The sequence below is a fragment of the Pezoporus flaviventris genome, unplaced genomic scaffold (genome assembly GCF_033815535.1).
Source record: "Pezoporus flaviventris isolate CSIRO_AGI_PZ_B2104156 unplaced genomic scaffold, CSIRO_AGI_Pfla_v1 ptg000022l, whole genome shotgun sequence".
NCBI classification, from domain to species: Eukaryota; Metazoa; Chordata; class Aves; order Psittaciformes; family Psittacidae; genus Pezoporus; species Pezoporus flaviventris.
Window position 1 is genome coordinate 244,090 of NW_026892570.1, and position 26,080 is coordinate 270,169.

At 37.5% G+C, this 26,080-nt stretch overlaps 1 protein-coding gene across 1 annotated transcript in view; it reads right to left on the reverse strand.

The window, feature by feature from the left end:
* Positions 1-1,227: 1,227 nt before the first annotated feature.
* Positions 1,228-26,080, reverse strand: part of LOC133270765 (guanine nucleotide-binding protein G(q) subunit alpha) — a 119,359-nt gene continuing 94,506 nt past the window's right edge. The window contains exons 4-7 of the mRNA XM_061456248.1: positions 16,387-16,515; positions 15,815-15,944; positions 4,745-4,898; positions 1,228-2,385 (exon numbers count right to left, since the gene is read on the reverse strand). Coding sequence (XP_061312232.1) covers positions 2,195-2,385; positions 4,745-4,898; positions 15,815-15,944; positions 16,387-16,515 — 604 coding nt within the window. The 3' untranslated portion in view covers positions 1,228-2,194. The remainder of the gene's footprint in view (positions 2,386-4,744; positions 4,899-15,814; positions 15,945-16,386; positions 16,516-26,080) is intronic.

Here is a 26,080-nt window from a genome sequence, read left to right on the forward strand (position 1 = left end):
CTACATCTATATAAAGCCCTGACAAGATTTAAGCATTATTCTGAATGCAATTGGCCTCTGACTTGGTGTCTCCAATTTAGTTCTACTCAGGAATGTGCAAATGATTTTATACAGCACGATGCTAGTACCGCTCTCTACTACAGTAACTTTTTTTTTTTGTAAATAAAAACAACAACAAATCCCTAGTCAGAAATAAACTGACAAAATTTACATTCTTCTCTCTTAAAAAAGTAAATAAAATAACATTATTTAAAATGTGAATTAGCTATAAGACATACAATACAATTACATAGATACATATCAATACAGCACATTCAATTTGCAAAAATTAATGATTACAAAGCCAATATGGATGCCACCATATATATATATAGATGTATGTACAATGATTATAACATTCATAATTGCACTATACCTACAACCAGTTTTAAATTACAAGGTGTTTTAAGAGGGAGCAAAAAATAACAACTGTTCTTATTATTGTTGGTTTAGATTTGGGAGGATTAAGGATTAAAAAAGGTCTTATTAGTATTTATTGTTCAACTTCAGTGATTAATAAGCCATTCTTTTTTCCACCTCCCATCTGCTGCTATGAGGCAGCAACTTCTGTGTCAAGTGCACTCTAGTGCTACTTGTCATTTCAGATAATCAACCCAATTATATGTCTGAGCTTTGAGTTTTCTATTGCTTGCTAGCAATCGTGCACCTGGTCAAAAAACACCTTTCAATTTAAGCTGCAGAATAAAGGATCATCACTGTGTGCTGCATTTTTTGTTGTTAAGAAAATTGCACATTTAAATTTCAAGAATGATTTTGTTTCATTTACATTAATAAATCTTTTCTAAAGAATGTTGAGAGAGGCTATTTTGCATGAAAGCCTATTAAATGTCTGTAAATCAGTTAGTGAACACGCAACCTTATCGAGAAAGGTTCCTGAATGTGATTTCTCATCAGTGATTTCTTGTTATACAGCTAAAGGTGCCTTGATATTATTAAATAAAGCAATCTCATGCCATACCTGGCATAAGGATTTAAACTGTCTTTAAATTAGTAGACCACACGCATGTGCATGGTGCACCTTGTAGCATATTCACTCACACTGTTGGTTTTGGCATTAGAAAATAGAACAATTTATAAAAAAGGGAACATGAGAGCTGAAACTATGTTTGTTTATCATTTGGCAGTTGACTCAATCAGGTCAGTTCCCAACCCATCAGTTTGGCGTATTGTTTTTATAAAAAGCCAGATTTGGCAACATTAATATTATACAATAAAAATAATTTTTCTGTTGTGGAAAAAGAACACTTAAAAAAGCTCTAACTTAAGAAAAAATCCTGCACAACTGAAAAAAAAAACCAAACCACCCCACTGTTTCAGGCTGTAGCCACTGGGGAAGATGTAGTGTCTATGACATTTCTATTTGGCATTTATGAATCAAAGAAGAAAAAGAAATGGCACATGGCAAACAAAAGGATTCTAACAAACTACACATATACATCCCAGGTGTGTCTTAATTATGTCATGACTGTCTTCTATGCATCTTTCTGAATTGTGAAAATATGGTTAAATTTAGTATCTTATATAACTGTAATTCTATTTTGCAATTCAAATATTCTAGTCCCAAAACTGAAGACAGAATTAAGACACCCCTGTCAAGAATTTAAAAATCACAGTATCAATACTTTTGATCCTTCAGATAAGTACATACTATAAAATTAGAATGACTGATGATTTCAATTCATATGATAGTATTTTCCTGACCAAATAATTCAACAGAAAACATTCCACCCAGGAATGCAGGGGAAAAAAAAGGCCACTGTACCTTGTAAAAGATAAGAGGGAGAGGAAAGAGGGAGAGAGAAAGGGTCAGGGAAAGAGGAAACCAGCTTGATTTTGCTTCATTAGCAAAACCTGCTATTCTTTGTAATGTATGACTGAGAATTTAAAACACATTGAGTCACAAGGTTTTGCCTAAAAAATGAGGAATGTGCTATGAATGTACTTCAGCATCTTTTGTTTTTCCTCCATATAGTTTAAATTAAAATCATAATATTAACTACAAACTCTGTGGACATTCACAGAGTCCAGGCCAGCAATAAATTAGTATTATGCAAATTGTTTTCACAGATAATACAGTCCCTCTTGTATATCTTCAATCACACAAATGTAGTTTCTGAGGGCCTCCTAGACACAGTTAGACCAGGTTGTACTCCTTCAGGTTTAACTGTAGGATTGTGTCCTTGACAGCAGCAAAGACAAAGCGGATATTCTCTGTGTCTGTAGCACATGTGAAGTGGGAGTATATAATTTTGTCACTGTCTGGGTTCAGGTCTACAAACATCTTCAGGATGAACTCTCGTGCCGCTTGTGCATCCCGCTGTGGTCCTGATAATTAGGAAGAGAAAGTCACTTTTCTTAAAGACAGTTCAGTACTTGAACCTCTTTTAACACAAAACAAGGAAGACTCAGTCTTATAGTCCTCATGTAAGAGGGCTAATCATCATACACTAGCTGCTTTCTTCCTGGTAGGAACTATGGAAAATAAAGATGGAAGGAAATTTCATAAATTCTATCAAGTTAGAGCTATCATGTCAAAGGTGCTCTTTTGCTGATGACAATCCTCTTTCTTTGATAACACTTAAAACAGGCAACTTAAAACTGCACAGAATGAAAACAGAGAAATTAGCTACACTAGTAAATCTTTTAAAAAATGTTAACAGAATTGGTAAATGTTCAGTCTACATGAACTATATTTAAATTATAATTCAGTTATTTTAGCATGGTAACACTTACTAGTTTTATAAGTATTTTAATAGGTAGTGTAATGAAGTTAGATCCTGAACTGTTCTGACACTGTTACCATCAGAATTTATTTTAGTGATAACAAAATACACATGCTCTCCAGCTGAAGCTGTTTGATTGCAAAAGGCTCATGTTCTAACAAATCACTTGTTATCTAAATTATGTATGATAATAATCCTATCAGATCTAAATTAAGGTTGTAATTCTCAGAAGGACAGAGGCTAAACCACATGTTCAGCTTTACAGAAGAGAGAAGGTAAAGTAATGACTTCCAGCCTGGAACAGTCAGGATTCATTTACATTCACAGCCAAAAGAGCAGTGCAAAAGCAAGAACATAAGACACAAGCTGTTGAATTATGTTCTGTTATTCCAAACTACTTCCAAAGGCCATTATTCCTTTGCTCTCCTATTTCTGGAAGTTGTGTTTCTACAGAACATGCATGTTTTCTGTGCTGCTTCCTCCTGTTCTCTTCCTTAGTCCTGGTAATATACCCGCACTCAACCTTTGTAGGTAGCTCTGTCCTTCAGTGCTTATGGAATCTGTACTCTGAGGGTTAGCACATGCCCACATAGTTTTCAACTGCATGATAACCTATCTCTAATACTTCAAGATTACAACTGCTAACATTCCAAATTGCGTAACTATAAAATCTATGTAGGGAATGCACAGAAGAGAAATCATGTACTTTCTGGTGTGCTGCAAATGCATGTAGAGGTATGCACATGGACACATATACACATATATGAACATACATACACATATACAGATAACATATTTCCTGAGATTTGGGGATGTAAACAGATCATAAGCTCTCCAGGAGACTGTTCAATGCTTCTACAGCTTCTAACACACAACAGACTCTAGCCTTTGGCTTGGTCACCCAGCTCTATAGAAAGAGCAGCAATGGTAAGTCTCACACTACCATGACTAAATTTGCAATATTTGTGAAGGAAACTCTTAAGACTTTCAAAGATACTGATTTCTTCAAAGTAAATCACTTACTATTTTAAACAACCTCCTAGAATTTTCAGCTTCATAGTAGCTAGACTCAGCCCTCTCTCAAAGACTATATCCAAACTTACTTATCTAAACAGATCTCTGCTGACTATCATGTAATTTAAATTTGTGTTTGTCTGAAGTTCAAGAATGGAAAACTCAGGTTTGAAAGTACATTTAATACCTCAGGAATTCAGAAAAAAATTGAATGAGTCAATGTTGAATTTAGACTGCAGAGTGGTTGTGATCTGCAGACTGTTCACCCTCACTTCCCCTTAACAGGAATACTTTCCATATTTGAACGTAAGAGATTTACTCTTTTATTCAGCTTTGAAATACGCTATTCACTCTTTGGTGGGACAGAAGACATTCATTTATTTGTTTTTAAATAGGAGAATTTAGTTGTTTAGACCCTTAATTATATCAGTTTGATTTTTCTCTGTTACCAAGGCTACCACTCAGTTACCTCACAATAGTTAGGTTTTTACCACAGGAAAACTTTCTTGAAGTACAGGTTTAGTAGAAACTGCTGTACAATCCACATAACTTTTTACAGACAAGCATATTAAGCTTCACATAAATAATGAAAAACTGAAATACAGGAAACAAAGAGGTACAATAAAAGGTTGGAAGGAGTGGTACTGGTTTTTCTGAGTGGCACATGGAATTTTTTTTTTTTTTTTTTTAGCTTTTATACTTCAGTCTAAACCTTCACCTCAATTTTTAAAATGAAATCCTAGCAATCTATAAAATAATCTGTAAAATCCCACAAAAGTTCAATCACATTTTTAAAATGTAGATTATTAAAAATTGCAAAGCAGTTGGTATTTTTTTAGGTGTAAAATATATTAAATTATCTATGTGTCTAGCATTTGGACAAGGCTATTACAATTCTCATTACTGCAGTGCAAATAGAACATGAGCTCTGATGTCTTTATACTTACCATCATACTCTGGAAAATAATCAACTAGGTGGGAATACATAATTTTCTCCTCTAAGAGATCTTTTTTATTTAAGAACAGAATGACTGAAGAGTTCTGGAACCATGGATATGTGATAATTGTCCTAAAGAGTGCTTTGCTTTCTTCCATTCGATTCTGGAATAGAAAAGAGAGTGAAATTTTGGTGGACATGAAAATGCTTTTTTAAAAAATAAATTAATGCAATTTCACTTTATTTGGTAAATTTATCCATTTCATGTTTTGCATCTTCCTACCAGTATGTAAGTTTCACATAATTAAATTACAATTAAAAGGCAAGAAGTTAATTAAATATGCAGGCATGTTTTTGCAAATTCAACTGCTCAAGTGTAAGTGTTCTTTAAAACACAGGCTATGTACATGAAAGCTATAACAGGTGTATTTGTAAAGTCTCAGTATGCACAGCTATGATCAGATCAGCTTTAAAATAGCTGCAAGTAAATTTGGAACCTGAGAACTGTTTGTCAACAGCAAAATCTTAATCTGTGAATTGCTATTTTTTTTCTATCATTGGGTTAGCCTTTAATTACTTAACTGCTCCTGAAAATACTTTGCATTATAGCTGAAATGTTAAGTGAAGCTACAGTTCTATTTGCAACATTTTTCTGTCGCTGTAAAATTAAATTAGAATTTGGTAACAGTTCTGAGGAACTGTTACGCTAACATGATGTTGTTAGTGCAGAGAACAGATGGAGCTCAAAACAAAGGAATTACCTTACTCTTTTTATTTAAAGCTGCAGCCCCCTTAAAAATACTGCTTCACCACCAAACTGTGCTCCAGAGAACAGCAGAAGGTGGATCACAGAATCATAGATAACTGTAAGTAAATCTTTACTTGCACTGATTTGCATTTTAAAGAGACCAACATGAACGTGAACAGGAACTTCAAACCAAACAAAAATAACAAAAAAACCAACCACCCAAAACAAAATCCAAAACCAAAAAACAATCCCGAAAGAAACCAACAAACAAAACAAACAAACAAAAAAACAAATAAAAAACCAAACAAAAAAATAACTGTTTTGTAGCAGAAGATTATCTGGTATGGGGTGTCCAAATATATTGATAGATTTGAGAAACTAATGCAAAGGAGTAATACCTTTGCTTTCTTGCAGTGAGCAATAACTCACATTGATTTTCAATGGTGCCAGGATTTCATTCAGAAAAGAGAAAAACCAAAATGTCAAGAAAGCTGAGCATAAAACCTAAGTCCTGAGTCTAACTGTTAATCAGACTATTTTCTTCTCAACATTCCAGATAAACTTCTTTCTCTAAACAAGGCATTACAGAATAGCAATGGGAACTAGACAGGATAGCTTTCACTTTCTCAGCTTGATGCAAAGGCAATGTAAACTTACAACTACTGTTTAGATTATATTTACCTAATTACCTAAACTAATTAACGCTTGGTTTCTTCTAATGTGACACTTAAAAGGTAGAAAAGCAATAGCAGCATTCTTTCACAGTAAATTTGTAAGCTAACGAAAACCTTGCAGTAAGCAAAGTGCACACCAAACACAAAGAAACACAAAGAAATTATTTATCTGAAGTAAATGTTCCTGTTTTTCACAAAAAACCTCGATACAACAGTCTTATTTTCATCTATAACTCTGTTGGGTTGTTTTTTTTCCCACATATGTAACACAGAATTGCGAAGACAAATCTGTTTGGACACATTTATGACCCTTCCTCTAGGAAAGCTCAAGAAAACTGTCATCCCAACATTGCTACTGAACCCAGAATACATTTTCATTTTCTATTTTAAAGGTATACCAACAAGTCAAAGCAGAAAAAGCATGCAGACTAAAGCGACAGTGATACATGCTTAAAATTTCTGCCATGCCATCAGATAAAAAATTAAGTACTGCGTACCATAAAAATACCAGGAGACCTACAAAAATGAAGAAAAAAATATTGTGTCTCCAATGTAAGAAGAGTATGCTTGCATTATATACTAATGATGAATTCTGTATAATATGAATTGCATTCCAGAGAGTAACTTTTTTACAAATTTATAAATGTCTCTCAAGTCCTTTGAAACTTGAATTGAGGAATCTGACTTAAACCTCTCCTTGCTGACAGATCTCCTAAGGATTCCACTCAGATGAGATGAAGCAGGTTTTCATGACTTCAAAGAATAGTTCAAGTAATTAAAAATCAGTCTGGGATGCCAAAAAAGGATACTGTTAAGAAGGCAGTATAAAAGAGCAGAAAAAAATTAATGTTATATCAAAAGAAATAATTACAACCTTCAGGAATTTTCCAAAGTGGCCAGTATATGCAGTCTAACTGAAAGAAACTCACCTGCTTCAGAAAAAATACATAGTTCAGGATGTCAGTAAGTCAATAAAACACTACCAGATTATTTCACCCTCATTCACTTCATTGTATTGTTTAGTATAATTTCATACAGAAGCCACTTGCATCCAAGTGTCATCCAGTTAACTGTACTTCCAGAAAGACCCAGGCTAAGTCTGAGTCTATTCCTGATTCTAAGAGAACAGGCTTTGAAGAAGCAACAGACTGTTGCCCTTGCTGATTTTGTATTATATTAGCCAGTAATAAACAAAATTAACTGAAATTCAGAGACTTGTGTGAAATTATAAAAAATGAACATTATATTGCCAGAGCCCACTGAAGTAGAATTACTTCTTATGGTATAAGGATCTTGTCCTGTATTGTTGTATCAGATGAGACTATTGGGAATGTAAGACAGTAAGGTCTGTGCACCAAATGGTAGCTCTGAGGAACACTACCTTGGCACAGGGATTATCTCAGAGTGGAACCACCACAGAACGGCCCTTATGCACCTCCATTTGCAGAATGAAGCGAACAGCAGGGATTAAGACATCAAGAAGGCTGAAATCACGTTTTCTAAGGAGCTGGCAAAAGATGGCAAGCTGTCTAAATCAGTTAAATAAAAGGTTACTCTCCTTAAAATCCGTAACTGACAGGTCTATGAATTTTCATGATCCTTCTCAAGGAAAAAAAAAAACCTACACACAGAATGCTATGTTCTGTCCGTGTAACAGAACCATGGAAAAAAGACTTAGGGTATCATTGTTTATCTCCTCTGAACATATGTCACATTGCAACACTCCACTTCAGAGTGTTCAATTCAGAGAAGACAGAGATAATAAGATTTTAATTTTAAATCTAAATTTTAAAAGATCAGATCAGTTAATTCAAGGGATTCAATACAAATTTCATATAATTTGTATATTTAACAAGTGTCTTTCAAAGCTTCCTAAAGATACTGATCAAGTACCAAGTACAATCAGTGGATAAAGAACTGGCTGGATGGCTGCATGCAAGCAGTTGTAGTCAACAGCTCTGTCCAGCTGGAGACCAGTAACGAGTGGTGTTCCTCAGGGATTGGTGTTGGGACCGGTCTTGTTCAACATCTTTGTCGCTGACATGGACAGTGGGATTGAGTGCGCCCTCAGCAAGTTTGCCAATGACACCAAGCTGTGTGGTTCGGTTGATATGCTGCAGGGAAGGAATGCCATCCAGAGGGACCTTGACACACTTGTGAGATGGGCTGATGCCAACTGTATGAAGTTTAACCATGCCAAGTGCAAGGTCCTACACCTGGGTTGCAGCAATCCCAGGCACAGATACAGGTTGGGCAGAGAAAAGATTCAGAGCAGCCCTGCGGAGAAGGACTTGAGGGTGTTGGTTGATGAGAAAATGAACGTGAGCCAGCTTCAGTGTGCACTCGCAGCACAGAAAGCCAACCATATCCTGGGCCGCATGAAAAGGAGCGTGACCAGCAGGTCAAAGGAGATGATCCTGCCCCTTTATTCTGCTCTCATGAGACCTCACTTGGGGTATTGTGTGCAGTTCTGGTGTCCTCAACATCAAAAGAACATGGAAGTGTTGGAACAAGTCCAGAGGAGGGCCATGAGGATGATCAGGGGACTGGAGCACCTCCCTTATGAAGACAGGCTGAGAAAGCTGGGGCTGTTCAGCCTGGAGAAGAGAAGGCTGCATGGAGACCTCTTAGCAGCCTTCCAGTATCTGAAGGGGGCCTATAGGGATGCTGGGGATGGACTCTTCATTAGGGACTGTAGTGATAGGACAAGGGGTGACAGGTTCAAACTTAAACACAGCAAATTTAAATTGGATGTAAGGAAGAAGTTCTTTCCTGTTAGGGTGCTGAGGCACTGGAATGGGTTGCCCAGGGAAGTTGTGAATGCTCCATCCCTGGCAGTGTTCAAGGCCAGGTTTGACAGAAGCTTGGGTGAGATGATTTAGTGTGAGGAGTCCCTGCCCATGGCAGGGGGGTTGGAACTAGATGATCTTAAGGTCCTTTCCAACCCTAACTATTCTATGATTCTATTTGACCCTTGCCTTTAATATGATGCACTCTTATGTATGAAACAGTTTCACATTACAGTGTTTTTACTGGATAGGGACAGGATGACAAGGAGTATAGAAAAAGTTCAGCACTGGGGATCTGACCTTCTGTCAGATGTAATGTGAAGAAAACTTTGCCAAACCAAGCAAGACAGTGCGGCTCTTAGAAGAGAGGACAAGAACAGTGGGGAGCAGGCAGTATTTAACAGTTTGTTCAAGCACTCGCTCTGATTTTATGCACCAGCTCTACTTCACCAAATTGCTTCCAGGAAAATCTTATTTAAACTTCAGTGGCAAAGGCTGGAAAAAGAAACTTGTGAATTACTAATGTACAGAAATGTACAGCTGGAGCTGGCTCAAGGCACTCTTAAGTAGCTGACAGCCGTTCTCAGAAGTGATGCCAACCTTCTCAGCAACTCCCTTCTGACAGCAGCAACAAGCTCACCACGGCACCCCTGACTTTGCAGGCAGCTGGCAGAAGGAAAATGAGCACAGGATCATTGCTTTCACCATCCTTCAAAATCTGCTTGCCTAAGAAACTTCCCTACTCTGCTTGTCTGCAGTCAGTCCTAAATTGCATACTGGTGTTACCAGCCATTACTCCATTTTCCTCCTTATGACATAGAGATGCCAGCATAAAATTCTCCCATTCTCCACACAAACTGCCATAAATACAACTAGACAGAAAACCCACCTTTTGTCACATTTTATATCCAAATGCAAACTCTTCCTCATTTAAAAAAAAGAGTATACTTCTTTCTACCTTTTTCTTCTTTTTAATCACATACTTCCAGTTTTCATGTTAAAATCACGGATTTCTAGTTTGCATTTAGGTAGTCCCTTTGCTATCTGTTGCTCTGAAAAAAAATATGCAGTAACTCCCACAATTAAAGAAATAATAATTTATAACTGCTTGATGCTAAGTTTGCAAATTATGGAAAATACCTGAAAAGCTGTAAAATAGCATTTAAAAGCTGCATCATTTGGTACCCCGTGACGGGAAAGCTAACACAGTGCTTTAACAGAAAAGACCCAGTACAACATTAATCTGAAACAATACAGAAGAAGTAGTGGAGATTCACCCATTACTGTCTTTATAATTGTCTAGAGTGGCATCTAGTGGGCATATTATAACTTACATATAAAATGAAAAATGTATTTAACTTTTGTCTTAAAACTTGTTAGTAACTTAAATAGTGTCTGTTAACAATATCGGGATTTCACAGACTTTGAGGGACTGAATTTTAAAATGATGTGAGGGAAGGCAGTGAGGAGGCAAACAAAAAGCAATTTTTAGTCAATAATTTGCACTATGTACCTGACTACATTTATGCTGTTAACAAATATTTGAGTGAGAGGGCTTTCAGAGATGATAATTCTAGAAGAGGATGTACTGAAGCAAGAAAGCTTTAGGAAAAAAAGCAGAGGTTAATACTTTGGAATTTGTTTAGTATCACAGTAATGGACTCTAGTACTTTACCTGACAAAATCTTGTGCATGTGGATGGTTTTTGTGCAAAAGTCTGTATTAATTAGGAATGTCTCTGTTCTCTAAATAAGACTTCCAGCAGTCTAGCTGCGCAGAGAAACCTACAGTGTATTCCTTGGCTATCAATTTAACAGAGCTGCTACACAAAAGCTGGGAAATAACAGGAAATCCGAAAGTAGGAGGTAAGTACCGAGTCCTCCATTATGTAAAAAAGTAGGTACAGTAACAATATTGGAAATGCTTCAGATTTTTGCCACTGGTACAAAGTATAATCTTGAAACTACACTGCTATAACTAGCCTAAGAAAAATCTATTTAAGACTACTATCAAAGAAAAAAATCTGCAGTGGTTGTACAAATATTTTGATGAGTAACTCAAACACAGTAAGAGACAACTTCAAACACAGAACTTGGGAATAATCCATCAAAGCAACATGTTCAACAACCTTCAAAGCACAAAATCACTGTCCAAAAAAAGTGGCCTAAAAAGTCGCTCCAGAAACACGGTCAAACATTGCTGTAAAATATTCTTTCAATAAATAAATTAATAAAAGCTGTTAATTTTTATGAATGAACATGAATGCCAGAATAATCAAGTTTTTCATGAATATGTACAGATAAAAAAGAAAAGTTGAAAGTATTTTAAAATTGACATTGAAAAAAGTCCTTTTCACTGATCACTGGAAAAAAAGAAAAATAAAAAAATAGAAGCAGTTATCTTTGCCAGCAATTGCTGCCAACAGCAACATTTACCAGCAGTGTTTCTGGCAGCCTCTGCAACCATGTTCACAATCATTCAACCTCCCATTTCCATTATGAACCACCCACTTAAAGAAAAGACAGAGAGGCTCTGACTCTTCCTTATACAAATACTTCCCAGTACTGATACTTTACATTCAAAAGGTTCTTTATCCACAAACCAAAAAGGAAATACATATGCATGTATGTGTGAACAGGTATGAGCAGATACCATACATACAGGAACAAGGTTTGGCACAGGTGGTTAATGCGTTATTTTCTCTAGTTTCGAAATAAACAGTGAGTTCTGGAGATTTTATTTCCCATGGAAATAACATTGTTAAATAACTCTGAAGACGATTTGAGGACTTCAGTTCTATCTGAGAATTCATATTATGCCACTGACCTATGCTCAATTGCTCTGGATTGCTGAATGTTGATGAAAAAAAAACAGACTACTAAAGTATTACATTTACTCATGATGCTTAAAAACAGAAACTGCTCTGATCTCATTGTTTTCTTTCAGTCCTCATGCTAAGCCACATAGGACTAAGCTGTGAATAAGGAACACAAAATGCTGTAAGAGAAGTGGAAGCATGCCCAGATGTGAACAGCAAGATAGTTCCAGTGAAAAAGTAGAATACATGCTTGAGATAATTGCCTCCTTTCTTATTTTTGTCCCACATCAAAAGGAAGTGTGATTGGAACACTGTACCAATGTATCACCCATTAACAGATGGCACTGATGAATGGTACAGAAGTTCCATCTATCAATTCTGCAGATGCATTTTATACATACTCAAAACATGAGTTTGTATGCCTACATTAATTAACCTACATACACACACAAATGCAAACACAGTAAAAATACTTATCGTAGGTTTTATTGAACTATTTTAACCAAGCAGCATTGATCCTTTCTACTTGGAACATCCTAAGAATATAACAAATTTCCACCAATTAGAAGAACTGGCCTCCTTGCACAGTGCCTTTATTCAGTGCTTGAAGCACTGAATTGTCACAGAAAACCACTCTACAAAGTTCCTTCACAGTTTTGATCTGCAGTTACAGCTGAGGTACTGAGCCGTAATTTTCTAAACCGCCTGTTTTGACTTCATGCAAATGTTATGATAAAATCACAAGACAGTTCTTCAGTGTAAATTAAAGACTGTGGAAGTAACTACACTAATTCAGATATCCAACATCAAATAAAGCTTGATTCTTCAGGGGTTTAAAGCTTATGACATTACCACAAGAATGTTCCCCAAAGAAACAAACAAACAAATCTTTTATTTGTCAAACAATTATTTTTCTACTTAGAGAGAATTTATAGTGGAAAGGACCTGTGGAAGTCATCTGGTCCAACACCCTGCTCCCAGCAGCACTAACTTTGTTATTAGATCTAGTTGCTCATGGCCATGTCTACTCAAGATTTGTACATCTGTCTCTAGGATGGAGATCCTATGCCTCTAAGCAACCAATTCTACTACACTCATATGTAGCTATCATTTTTCAGCCGTTATGATCTATGAACACCAAGCTAAACATGATTTTACTGAGGGGCATTGTATTTATAGACAATTTAGTTACTAGACAGTTTTTATGATTCCTTGGTGGTAATGTTTTGGACAAGTGTTTGTTTAAGAACAACTTTCTTTCCAGATTATTTAGCCTACACCACTTCCAAAAGGGACTCCACCAATCACATTGTCCCTTCTACCTTCCATCCCTCCTGTTCCACTTGTCTGAGTACCCCCTGAATTGCTGCAAGGTTTGTCCAATGGCCTTCAGAACCATTGCTTGAATCACTTCCAGATCTACTGGTCCTGTTCATATCTCAAAATACAAATGTTATGTTTTCCCACTGCTATTGCCATGCAAACATCTGCTACTGGCAAATGAACCTGCTATTCTATGCCTCAGAAACCTACAAGACTTAATGGGGATCACAGCTGCACTTTAATCCTAAGTAACAGCCACTGCTTTGAAAGTTTATAAACACGGTATAAATCTGTGAGACAACAGATGCTGAACACAGAATGAGAGAGCATAAAGTCATAGCAGCAGGATTCTCAACAGTGCAAGCAGCAGTCTTCACACAACTTTGGCTGCTACACCACTGCACGTTACACAGCAGCAACGGAGCAGGGGAACTCTTTCTGTTCAGAATGAGAGCAGTGACACATGTAAAAGTATTTGACTATTTTAAAAATGACTGGTCAAGACTGGCACAAAAAAAAAAAATTAAACCTGGTTAACATATCAGGTTAGATAATACAGGTCTTAAAGCAGACCAAGGGTTACATGTGGTAAGGCAGTGAAAGCCAGTGGACTGATAAATGCAAGGCAAAAGCAAGAAGATGGAAAAATTATTTTCATGACATAATTTCTGTGGATATCCATTGACCAATATTGTTGTCAAGATCACAGAAAAGATTGATCCTAGATAATAGTGTAACATATGAAAGGGCAACACAGACAAAGTAACGGCAGTATTAGGCATAGCTTGAAGGTGCGTATCTAGGATTTCTTACTCCAAGGAATCAATTTCGCTATTATTTTAAAAACTCAGAATCCTTAAGCCATTCCACCCTGCTCCATACATTACAAACATTTTCAGACAGAACTGCAATATGGGATCAGTAAATACATGAATTATGAGGAAGGGAATAAACTAGTGCTCTAGAATACCAACAGAATCTAGATAGACTGGCTACAGCCTGCCGAAAGCCAAAACTAAGCTGCCCAGATGAGCTGCTTAGCTCTAAGACAGTCTGGCTCCAGGCCTAAGGCTGCTGGAAGGTGCTACTAGGGTACGTATGTATGACTTGAAAACAAGAACTGGTCTGAATTAAAGTTATGAATATATTTTAAACTGAAGGTTCAGAAAGGTTCAGAAGTTTTCCACTGTTAAGATTAGTAAGAAACATTCATACTTTAGCAGCAATGTGGAAGAACCATCTGCAAGACAATGAGGAGTTTTACAACTTTTGCTTCCATGAAGTGTTTCAGAAGTGAAATCTTGAAAAATCAAAACAGCTTTATGTGTAAAGCTATCTTTTTCAAAACAATTTAAGAATAGTTATATAATATATAGTAGTTACCTATCATACATGTCCAGGAACACGCTTTTGCCTTGTTATTTCAACCATTCTCTTACACAGAAATATCAACATGTATGCAGCCATAAAGAATATTCAAATGTTTTCGTTTTTTTCACCTAGCTTTTAGAAGTATGTGTTAAAAGACTTGCATAGGACCGTGCCTTTGAGTAACTCACAGAAGTTTGATGAATAACTTACACTATCCATCAGGAAAGCCAAAAAATCTAAATATTAAATAATTTCTCTACTCTGTAAACGTCCTTCAAAATACTGGATACAAGTGTGCTTTGCCCCCTCAGCTCATTGACTTTCTTACCTTTCTTACTTTTTGAAATGAAAATACAATACACATCCTGTGACTTAAGTGTAAGGAATGAAGTTTACTGCTTTAGGGTCCATTTTAGCATAGAATCATGGAACATTTGGGGTTGGAAAGGACCTTAAGGTCATCTACTTCCAACCCCTAAGCCATGGGCAGGAATGCCTCACACTGGACAGCCTCAGTTTTCTCAGCCTGTCTTCATATGGGTGGTGCTCCAGTCCCCTTATCATCCTTGTGGCCATCCTCTGGACTTTCTCCAACAGTTCCATTTCCTTCCTATGTTGAGGACACCAGAACTGTACGTATACAGTACTCCAAGTGGTGCCTCATGAGAGCAGAGAAGCAGGACCTTGTCCTTCGACTTGCTGGTCATGCTCCATGCAGTGTGATGCAGCCCAGGATATGGCTGTTTTCTGGGCTGCAAGGCCACACTGAAGTTGGTTCATGTTGAGCTTCTTATCAACCAACACCCCCAAGTCCTCTGCAGCGCTGCTCTGAATCTCTTCACCCAACCTGTAGCTGTGTTGGGGATTGCCCCGAACCAAGTGTAGGACCTTGCACTTTGCATTGTTGAACTTCATTAGGTTGGCATCAGGCCCCCTCACAAGCGTGTCCAGGTCCCTCTGGATGGCATTCCTTCCCTCCAGCGTATCAACTGAACCACAAAGCTTGGTGTCACCAACAAACCTGCTGAGGGCAAGGAATCTATAAATTTTGTCTTCATTTTCACTGCCTGTTTTTGTGGCCCTGCTACATAGCAACACTAAGATCATTTCTCTATATTCAGCTGTATTCCCCTTCAACACAAAAAAGATAGGTTTCTCTGAATCCCCCATAGAGTGGATCAGCTCTGCCATATTTGAAGACTGATTCTCTCCTCCCATCTTCATCCCTGTAGTGCTTCTCACTCTATTAAGGGCAGTTGTGCATGCCTGCTGGTAGATGCATTTGGAAAACACCCGGGACTGGACAAGTGAAGTTATTTTTTCATTAAAACTGGTGCTTTTGGTGATGCTTGCTTACCTCATTATCTGACTCCACAAGCACTTGGTCATATTCACTAAGAGCTACTAGGAACATGATAGATGTGACGTTTTCAAAGCAATGTATCCATTTTCTTCTTTCTGATCGTTGGCCTCCTACATCCACCATTCTGCAAAATTAACATCCACATCAACTCCATGAACACCTTAACAGATAAACACACAAGCACACACACAGTGACAAAATTCAAGAATTTAGTTGAAAACAAAGTTCAGTTTGTTTTTCTAAATGTCTTTTTTTAATTGATATTTAATGGAATCTGTTCTAGGTAGAAAGTTTGCTGAAGAAGAATATATTGCTTTGAAGTCTGATGTGTTTTCTGTGTTTAGATTATTGTGGGTCTCAAACCCCTCAGATTTCTGAGATACAAAGGTTTCATGAGCTACGATTTGGCAGTGTATGCCCGGTGTATTCAGCTAAAACATATGTGAACAGAACAGACTCTGTGGCCTGTCATTTCTCTCCCCCCTCTGCACTACCAGAGTATAACTTCCCAACCTGGTAAAGCTGCCCATTTTTTTACTAATGTAAAAAGAAACAGAATAAACTACCTGAAAATGACACTTTGTAAGTCGAATGGATATTCAATGATCCCTGTTGTTGGGACTCGAACTCTGAGCACATCTTGCTGAGTTGGCAGGTAGGTGGTATCTGCTATGCGGTCCAAGTCATTAAGATAGCTATAGACAGGGAGAAACAAAAGGAATGCAAGACAGTGACACCATCATCTGACTGAGGAAAAGAGAAAGGAAAACTTGGGAAGGGAAAGGGGTTGTGGGGTAGGAAGAAGCGCAACAGAAAAAAAAAAAAGTATTATTGGCATAAAAGAGGGGACAAAGTATAAAAATGTGCTCCATCCCCTCTTCCTGTACACTTCCATAGCTTCAAGTAAATTCTATAGAAGGGGAGTGTAATTATTAAATTTTATTTTCAAACAAGCTTGAAGATAGCTTTCACATGTATATTCACCAAAGATTCAAATTTTTCTTTAAATAATTCTAGGCAATGTGGAGACAAAGAATATTATAAGATGCCTGAGAAATATAAAATTGCTGTTTTATTTGAATATGCAAAATACTTCTTAATCATTCTGCAGTGTCTACACACATACATGGACAGAGAACCATGAATCTCCCAAGAAACAGTGAAGTGCTATAGAACAGATCTCTGGCACCTGAAAGTCCTGCATTCACACTCAAACTTCTGATGAAGTTAATAAGCCTGTAGTACATGAAATACATGCCAGCTGGTTAGTAAATAACCGCAAATTGCTTAAAATTGCTTGTAAATTTTCATTAGCTACAACACAAAAATCTTCTGCTATTGCTTAATGATGGGTTTCAATCATATAGCAATGGAGTACTGGAGATTTTACTTAATTCTCATAAAAGAGATGCTTCAAAAAAGGAAGTGTACCAAGTGTGTTATAGCCTGTTTGGGTCCCGGAGCTGGATAAGCAGGGCTTTTTCAGCCTGGAGAAGAGAAAGCTCAGGGGAGACCTTGTAGCAGTCTTCCAGTACCTAAAGAGGGCCTACGAGAAATCCGGAGCGGGACATTTTACAAGGGCCTGTAGTGACAGGACATGGGGAATGGTTTTAAACTGAAAGAGGGAAGATTTAGATTTGACATTAGGAAGAAATTCTTCACTATGAGGATGGTGAGACACTGGAACATGTCGTTCAGAGAAGCTGTGGACTCCCCATCCCTGGAAGTATTCAAAGGTCAGGCTGGACAGGCCTTTGAGCAACCTGGTCTAGTGGAAGCTGTCCCTGCCCATGGCAAGGGGGCTGGAACTAGATGATCTGTAAGGTCCCTTCCAATCCAAACTGTCCTATGGTTCTATGATATCTTACTAAATTAGTGCACCAGGAAGCTTGGGCTCTCCCCATGGTAGGTATCTGAGAGAGACTGCTGCGAGACATGAAGTTCTTGGCCATTTGGTTACTTCCCAGCCCAAGAATGACCTACAGCTAGCCACTGAGAAGATAAATTAACCTACAGATAACCATTTGCACAACCATTTTGCTGCATTCCTTTGGCAAGCTCCAGTTTTGTTCTTCTATGTAAGCCTGGTGACTGCACCTGTGCACAGCACACATGTTACTAAGGTAACCTATAATGCACGTCTGACTGATTTTAGAAAGGCAATAAAACAAAGGGATAATAGTACACTGTTAAATCTCACTTGTGTTACTGGAAACCATTAATTGGGCAGATGAGTATTTTTTTGTCCTAACACAAATCACTGATGCCACTAAGTTCCAGAAGCATTAATTTATCCTTAAAAATACTTATCTTTTCCTCGTCCTCATTCAGTTCTGCTCAAGTTAGCTCACTCAATTACTGAACAGCAACCTTCCCCCTCACTTCACCATCAGCATTTTACAGAGCCCATACAGTCCATAGAAGACTCCTTATATATCCTGAAGGAGTCCTATTTCTTTCCCTAGATTTCTTCACTTAGAAATCAAAGAATGTTGGGCTCTCTAAGAATTAATGTCCTGAACTATACACTCAAAGCCAAAAATAAAGCAAGCAGTATCAAAACTACTAATAGAACCTCACAGAAAAAAATCCCCAAACCAAACCAAAATCAGATAGCATGCAGAAAATCCTTTAAAATCTTTCTGACACTGACAAATCATAACCAGAATCTACAGTCCAACAAAAGCGATTTAGAATACATCCTGCATTTTTCATTTTCAAATAATGGCATTTAGCCCCACTACTTTCCCTTCTAACTTAAAACTTAATAAATTACTGTATCCATTTATTTAAATAAAAATGTCCCAGTTCTTTGTTGTGCAACCTTATTTTTAAATCTTTTATGATTGCTATTTTCATGCTGTGACCATACCGCAGACAGTTAATGAAATTCTTTTTAAGTGGAAAAAAAAATCATTTTTTTCAAGTTTTGATTTGTTGTGGTTTGGTTGTTTTTTTTTTTTTTTTTTTTTTTTAAGCAAAGGCACTTCTGTTGAAAATTACTTGTGCTGGAATTCACATTTTAATGAAGTTTGTGCATTGTTGCTCTGAAGCAAATAGGCATTTTCTGCTACTGACTTTAACAGTTCTGCAGATCAGAAACACTTTCTGTTACTGTATGACGATATGTAACTTCACATTCTGCTATCAACTTCAGTGGGATTCAACATGTTTCTGAAAATCAGACTGAAGGCTTTGCCTTCATCAGCAACATAAAGCTCCCTTCAAGATACTCTAAAATCACTAAAAATGCTAACACATTTCTAGTAAAATTATTTGGAATAGTGAAGAAAGACTACTAAAATTGCTCAAATTAATCTAGTTTATTTGATGGCTACAGCCTGGGGTGCGGGAAGTCCATAAGCTCTCACAGGAAAGCAGGGTGGAGTTACTTCCTCCACTGACTTATCTGCAAGCAGATCAGAGAAATTTATGAAGAGAACTTTATGAAGCCAGGGCTATGTGCAATGTCTCGAGTCTCTGAATTCAGATGGGTGAGGAGTGAATGAAGATGAAGATTTTCGTAGACTTTTTTGTACATCTGCTTATTAAATAAATGATTCACCATTGCCTTAAAGCAGGTACTGACAAATACATCACTTGCCTGGGCAAATAAATCCTGTGCAAAAAAATTAAGCACATAAAAGATACGCACTAGATACTTCAGGATCAGTGCCTAACTCAAAATGTATGCACAAATACTGCGCTCAGACTCTGCAATGACACTAAATTTTCAGTGCATACTAGAAATGGCTGCACATGCACTCTTGCAAGCAAACCACAAGACTTGTCATACACATGACCTTCCACAAAAAGACTGCTGCCAACAACTGCCCAAAGCAGATGTTTCCTCAGCTTAAAAACTTCAAAATTTAAAACCATAATAATGATACAGGTATTGGAAATACCCTGGCACTGCTCCTCCGGGCCAATCCAAAAGCAGGTAACCACCACCAGAGTTACCATGGGGAGTTCAGCTGTATAGGCAGCAGCAACTTTACAGGCAAGCAGCAACCTTTAGGGGCAAGCCATAAAGGTCTCAGTCATATGGCATGCTGAGCACCTGCTAAGAAGTGTCTTAACTTTGAGGAGACACACCATAGCTATATGGCCTCTCACCCAAACATTAACTACTCAGCTAGGAACAAAATTACTAAAAAAACAACCAAAAAATCAACAACAAAAAAAAACCAAATAAAACTCACACAACACAAAAACAAAAAAACCAAACCCACAAGAAAACCCCAACATAAAAAAAAACAACCAAAAAACAAAATACATTCCCCCCCCCCCCCAAAAAAAAAAGAAACCACACACGAAAGAACTGCCAGCCCAAATGAGCCAAACCACATAGGTCTGAGCAAATTTTTATATAATGCATACTAAGTTTAAAAACTTAATTTTGTAAATTACTTATGTAAAAATGGATTTTAGAAGCTGCTGAGGTAATTTTCCCAGGAGTTGCTATAGTGACAGGCATGTGGTGCATTACTGAGGCAATGAGCATGTAAGGCGCTGCTGGCATCGCCCTCTGCTGATGTCAGGAGAAATGCCACCGCCTGCCCAGCAGCATGCTTGTGATTTACACGCTGACCAGGAGAGGAAGCCTTTTGTTTCCCAGTCAGCACTGAGACAGAAGCACTTATTTCTAAGGTATTTCACATCACCTGTGACCTATGACAAGATCCAAGCCTGCAGCCAGCTCCAGGGAAGCTGGCCAGGTTATGGAGGTGCTAACAAGGCCCTTGAAAGGGAGCACGTTTCAAAGGTACTGTCTGTGCACATTTCAAACTAAACAGCAGGAGTGGGATCATGGGAGTAGCCTGACTGGCTCTGTACTTCCCTTTCTCATAGAAGAATCAAGCAGAGAGGTAAGACTCTTAGCCTTAACAAACAGACCAGAATTGTTTTAAACAATAACCTTCTTCAAGAGGTTAAATACAACTCCATCACCGTGAACAGGTTGCTCAACATCCAGTCTTAATTCACTTCCAAAAGCTACATCACCTAACAAAAACTGATGATCAAAACTTACTTGAATTTACCTTCTGGGAATGAGGTCTTAAAGCACCTTCAACATGAAAAAACCTGGGGCAGGAACTTCAAACACCCTCCACTAGCCATCAGCTACTATTTTCCAGCATCTTTAAGGCCAGACTTTTGTGGAAAATAATCAGGTGATAAAGTAGGATTTTCTCAAGAATTATTCCATAAGAGGGATTTCTGTAACTTCAAACCATTTAGTGGAAAGCCCAATTAATCAAGAGAAGGCAGTATGGCATGGGCAGACAAAGGCAGAAAAGCTACAACCTTCATCCATCTAATATTTGCTTCCCTTTCAAAGGTTAAAAATTGGATTGTTCTGTTCATCAGTGTTGCCCAACAACTATTTCCAGACTCAGCAGGCAAAACTGAGGTACCAAGATGCTGAATTCACTAAGACCTTAATAAACCCTGCGCTTAGAGGCAGTCTGCCTATGATACCCTGTGAGCACAGACTGTCTTCAAAACTTACTGCTGAAGTAAGTTGTGGTGCCTGGCACCACACTGAGAAACACTCCCAGAGAAATCATTAAACAAAACCAAAAAATGGCAGGAGGGTTAGAACTAGATGATCTTAAGGTCCTTTCTAACTGTAACTATTCTAGGATTCTCTGATTCTATGTTGAGATAGAGGTAATTACTTGGCACTGATAAAAGGGTCGGTTGGTCAGTCTAAAACCAGAAAAGACGACCTGTTACCTACCAACCAGCCAGCAAAACAAGACAGTTTCTTGATCTGTATGGGGAGAACGAGAGTACAGGGGAAAACGGAAGGGACAAGCCTCAAGAAACTACGAAAGTTTGCTGTTTAACATACAGCTTGTTGAAAGATTTCAGTGTAACCACAGCTATAAAATCAAGGCTTACCAGTAACACTTAACATGCAAATGTTTTCACTGTATTCAGCCATGCATAAGACAGATACCACATGGCTGACTTTTTCCAGGTATTATAGTAACCACAAACATTTACATCTTTTCAACCCTAATGCTGCAGGTTTAATGCAAAACAGAAAACTAACCCTAACCCTCTACAAAATGCTTTCATGCACATATAGACTGTGAAAGTGAAAATAAAATCCTAACCAAATTCTATGACTAAGGCTAATGATGCAAACAAATAATATTTGGCATATCTCTGTCCTCTGCAGCCTGGCTGTTCTGGGATTGGTTTGGGCTACTCTCCATCCTGCTGTGGGGGTTGATGTGGTTTTGGGGAGGTTTTTTGTTTGTTTTGCAAAACTCTTAACTGGCTGAGACTACCCCAAAATTTGGCCATATGCTAGAAAACAAGCTTTGAAAAGCCTTTTTCTACATTTTTTAAAATGCATACTATTTGATTGTCTTTCAACTCCACATTTGCAAAATGTTACTGCTGCTGTAGTAGGATTTTTCCAACCCCACAGAACTGCCAGAGTAACTGACACAAGTGGCCTCTTTGCTAACGTGCAGCAGCAGCACAGTAAAACGAATCAATTTTCCGAGTACAAACACAAGCTGTAAACCAAACTAAGAGTAAATAAAAGTACTGTTCAGCCTGGAGAAGAGAAGGCTGCATGGAGACCTCATAGCAGCCTTCCAGTATCTGAAAGGGGCATATAGGGATGCTGGAGAGGGACTCTTCATTAGAGACTGTAGTGACAGGACAAGGGGTAACTGGTTCAAACTTAAACAGGGCAAGTTAAGATTGGATATAAGAAGGAAATTCTTTCCTGTTAGGGTGGTGAGGCACTGGAATAGGTTGCCCAGGGAAGTTGTGAATGCTCCATCCCTGGCAGTGTTCAAGACCAGGCTGGACGAGGCCTTGGGTGATATGATTTAGCGTAAGGTGTCCCTGCCCATGGCAGGGGGGTTGGAACTAGATGATCTTAAGGTCCTTTCCAACCCTAACTATTCTATGATTCTATGATTCATTTTCAGAACTTCTCTGTAGGTTTGCATTTCTGAGCCTGTACACCATTGGTGGAAAGTCAAGGCACGTTTATCAGTTTCTAGAACTATCTAATTTTAATGTAAACAGAGTAAACCTAAGATCATTGCAGTGAGGTATGAAGGAGTCTGCACTGTATTATTTTTATCTTTATCCTACCCAAATCCTACCTAGCTGTCTCTCTCAATTTCCGACATGGCTAAAAGCCAACCTTAGCAAACACTACAAACAAGTAAGTAATCAAATAAAAAATGCTTGTGCAATCTTTTCTTAATAGGAAATGTGGTTTAAGAATTATAGAAATATTAAAAATATGTTCAGTACTGCATGAAAAAAAAAAAAGAACCTGGAAGAAATACATAGTGTATACTCCTTTATATAACCCCACTTCCCTTTCTGCATTTCCCTTGTTGTGTTGCATAATCTTCAGTTTTTCTACAAGATGCATAGCTTTTGTATGCAGCAGACCTTGTCCTATTTTCTTCAGACATTTATTTTATATTTGGGAACTGTATCTAAGGCATAAGATACGGTTAGCATGGTTTTGCTGCTAGTACTCGATCTTAACATTGAGACTTTTATTTGCTGTTTTTATCTTACTGCAAAGCTACATAAAAACAGAATCTACCACCTTGCAACAGAAACCGTCTCCAAATACAGCTAGAACCTGCAAGTACATTCTTACAAATGAAGGGAAGAAAAAAAAATAAATCAATAAACTGTATTAAAATGTTTATTAAATAATGATGTTCTTATGTATCTTGGAGTATATTTATTCTTGTCCCCAACAGATGACTATTACACAGATATTATATAGGCAGTTGTTCATGATTTACTGTACCAGTGTCAGCCACAGAACAGGTCCCAATTTAGAACAGTATTAATCCTCCAGAAAGGCTCACAGAGACCCATGATATAAGAATTCCCTACAGCTGTACAAAGTGAAAGAATAAATGTTCTGACCACTAGAGGCAGCACCACCAAATGGAGTACACTGCTACAGTATAAAAACTTAAAAAGATTCATACAGGGATTCTTCCCCTTGCATGCTACTAAGCACATCCTATTCAGCACACAGTAATTCCACTGAAATGCACCTGTTTCAGAAGTGGAACATGGAAGCAAAATGCTATCTTTTTTTTAGGTATGAAGGAATTAATTGTTCAGCTGAAGTTACAAAAAACTTTCAAACTCTGCGTATCATTATATAAAATTATTTGACAACCAAAGCTTTACAATTCATGCAATGGTTTCATTAAAGGTGGAACATGAACTTTGATGAGCAGACATCGTTGGGATTCATCTCCGTCTTTCGTGTAAAAAATCAGTGATATTCTGAAGACATAAATGTGAACTCTTACTTATGACAACAGTAAGACTGTTGACTCCCCCTTCTTCAGACTTTGAAAAGCCATGACATAATCAGACTGTTGACTGGTAACCTGTTTACATTTGGGTTAAGGTCCTGACACCCCGTAGAGTACATACTGAATGATTTCATCTCACACAGCTATTACTTAAGGCAATCAGCAGCGTGGTGTTGGTTTATAGCTGTCTCACACAGTGAGTAGTATCTAAGAGAGAAGTGGTTTAGTGGTAAGTAGGTGGCTTAGTCATCCCGTAATTTATATGGGAAATGAATAATCTCTGCTTACCTGATGTGCTCTTGACTTTACCACACAGAAATCCAGAAACTGCTTTTAAGAACAACATTAACATCTGAACTTTGGAGCATTCAGTTGCGAGGTAAGAGAATGAAATGCATTTGCTGAGCCGCTAAGTGGTTCAAATCAACCTCTAGGCTGTAGGAAGTTTTCTTTCTTAGACCGTGCCCTCACATCTTGTGACAAACACACATCTGATGTATTCTTTCAGGGTACTAGCAGTGGGTGTAAAAACATCAAAAGCACAGCTAACAGTGACAAAGCAGGTCAACAGATGACAGAAAGTATAGAAACATACAGGGTATATTAAAAAACACTTTAGAAACTATAAAAAAGAACCCCATAAGATATAGAGGAAAAGATTTAGGAAGACAATGGGCCAAAAAAAAAAAAAAAAAAGCAATATAGGGAACAGACTGAAAATGCTACTACTATAAAACACAGAAAAAACTGCTGGGAAGATGAGAGTCTCATGCAAAGGATGCATGAATAACATGTGTGATATTGACACATGTTTAAAAATACTGACACATTCTCACAAAGTATATTGACACATGTGCTTACAAGAGATCTGGTGGACAACAGACCATTTTGGTTTATCCATCAGGTCAGGAGAAATTATCAAGACTCACCAACATCAGTGGGCACAAGGGAGTTTATTCTAGCTTACTGCCTTATGAATCTCAGTAGTAACTTTTAAGCATTTTGTTTTCTTGCTTTGGGACAGGAATTACAGATAGAAAATTCTATTTGGGTGTTTTCTTGCTAAACATACATACCGTATTTTTGGAACAACATTTCTTTAGTTTTTGCTAATTGCTTTTATGGGAAAAAACAACCCTACCTGCAAGCACAAACATAAGGGAGGCCTTTCTAAAGACTTATATACAATGATTCACAATTCTCATTTAAAACAGGTTTTGCAGAAATCCATATTATGAACTATAACAGATTAAAGTTACCAAATCTGCAAAAACTCATGTGAAACTGCCAAACAAGCTGAGCTTGAAAAGTAACGAATCAATTAGTATATGCCTTCTGCAAGTCAATGACTGGCAGTTTGCTTCTACAGCTTAGTGAATTATTTCCTACTATTTTTAATACAAAAGATACACATGATGACAATTTCATTCGAACTAGGTCAAAACTATGGTATTCAGCACAATTTCATCTGAAGTAGCATTAGATGACTATTTCCTACTTTGGAGAGTAAGTAATTCTATTTTTATCCTCTAAGACACACAGAACACCTATGTGTATTTCAACTTTAAAAACAGCATCACATCTTTTGTGGAAACAAAGTTAGCACCTACAAATCTAAGAAATCCAAAGTGTAAGACAAGCTTTGTTTCACCTTCCACTTATGCTTGCTACTCATTTCAGTATGGAAACAGTATGAATGTACATTGTCAGTAACTTGTTTCTTAAATCTTCTTTTCACCTTTTATGCACCCTACAGTTTTTCACTTTATGTAATATTCTATTTGTTTTCTTAACACTAAAGAACAAAACACAGTATGGTACCTTTATGGGGAAAGTGAGAATCCAGTTAAGAGAGATCCCACTGTGCTTTGCACTACTCTGCACCAAAGCATGCATACAGAAATGATAAAAGTGATAGGCT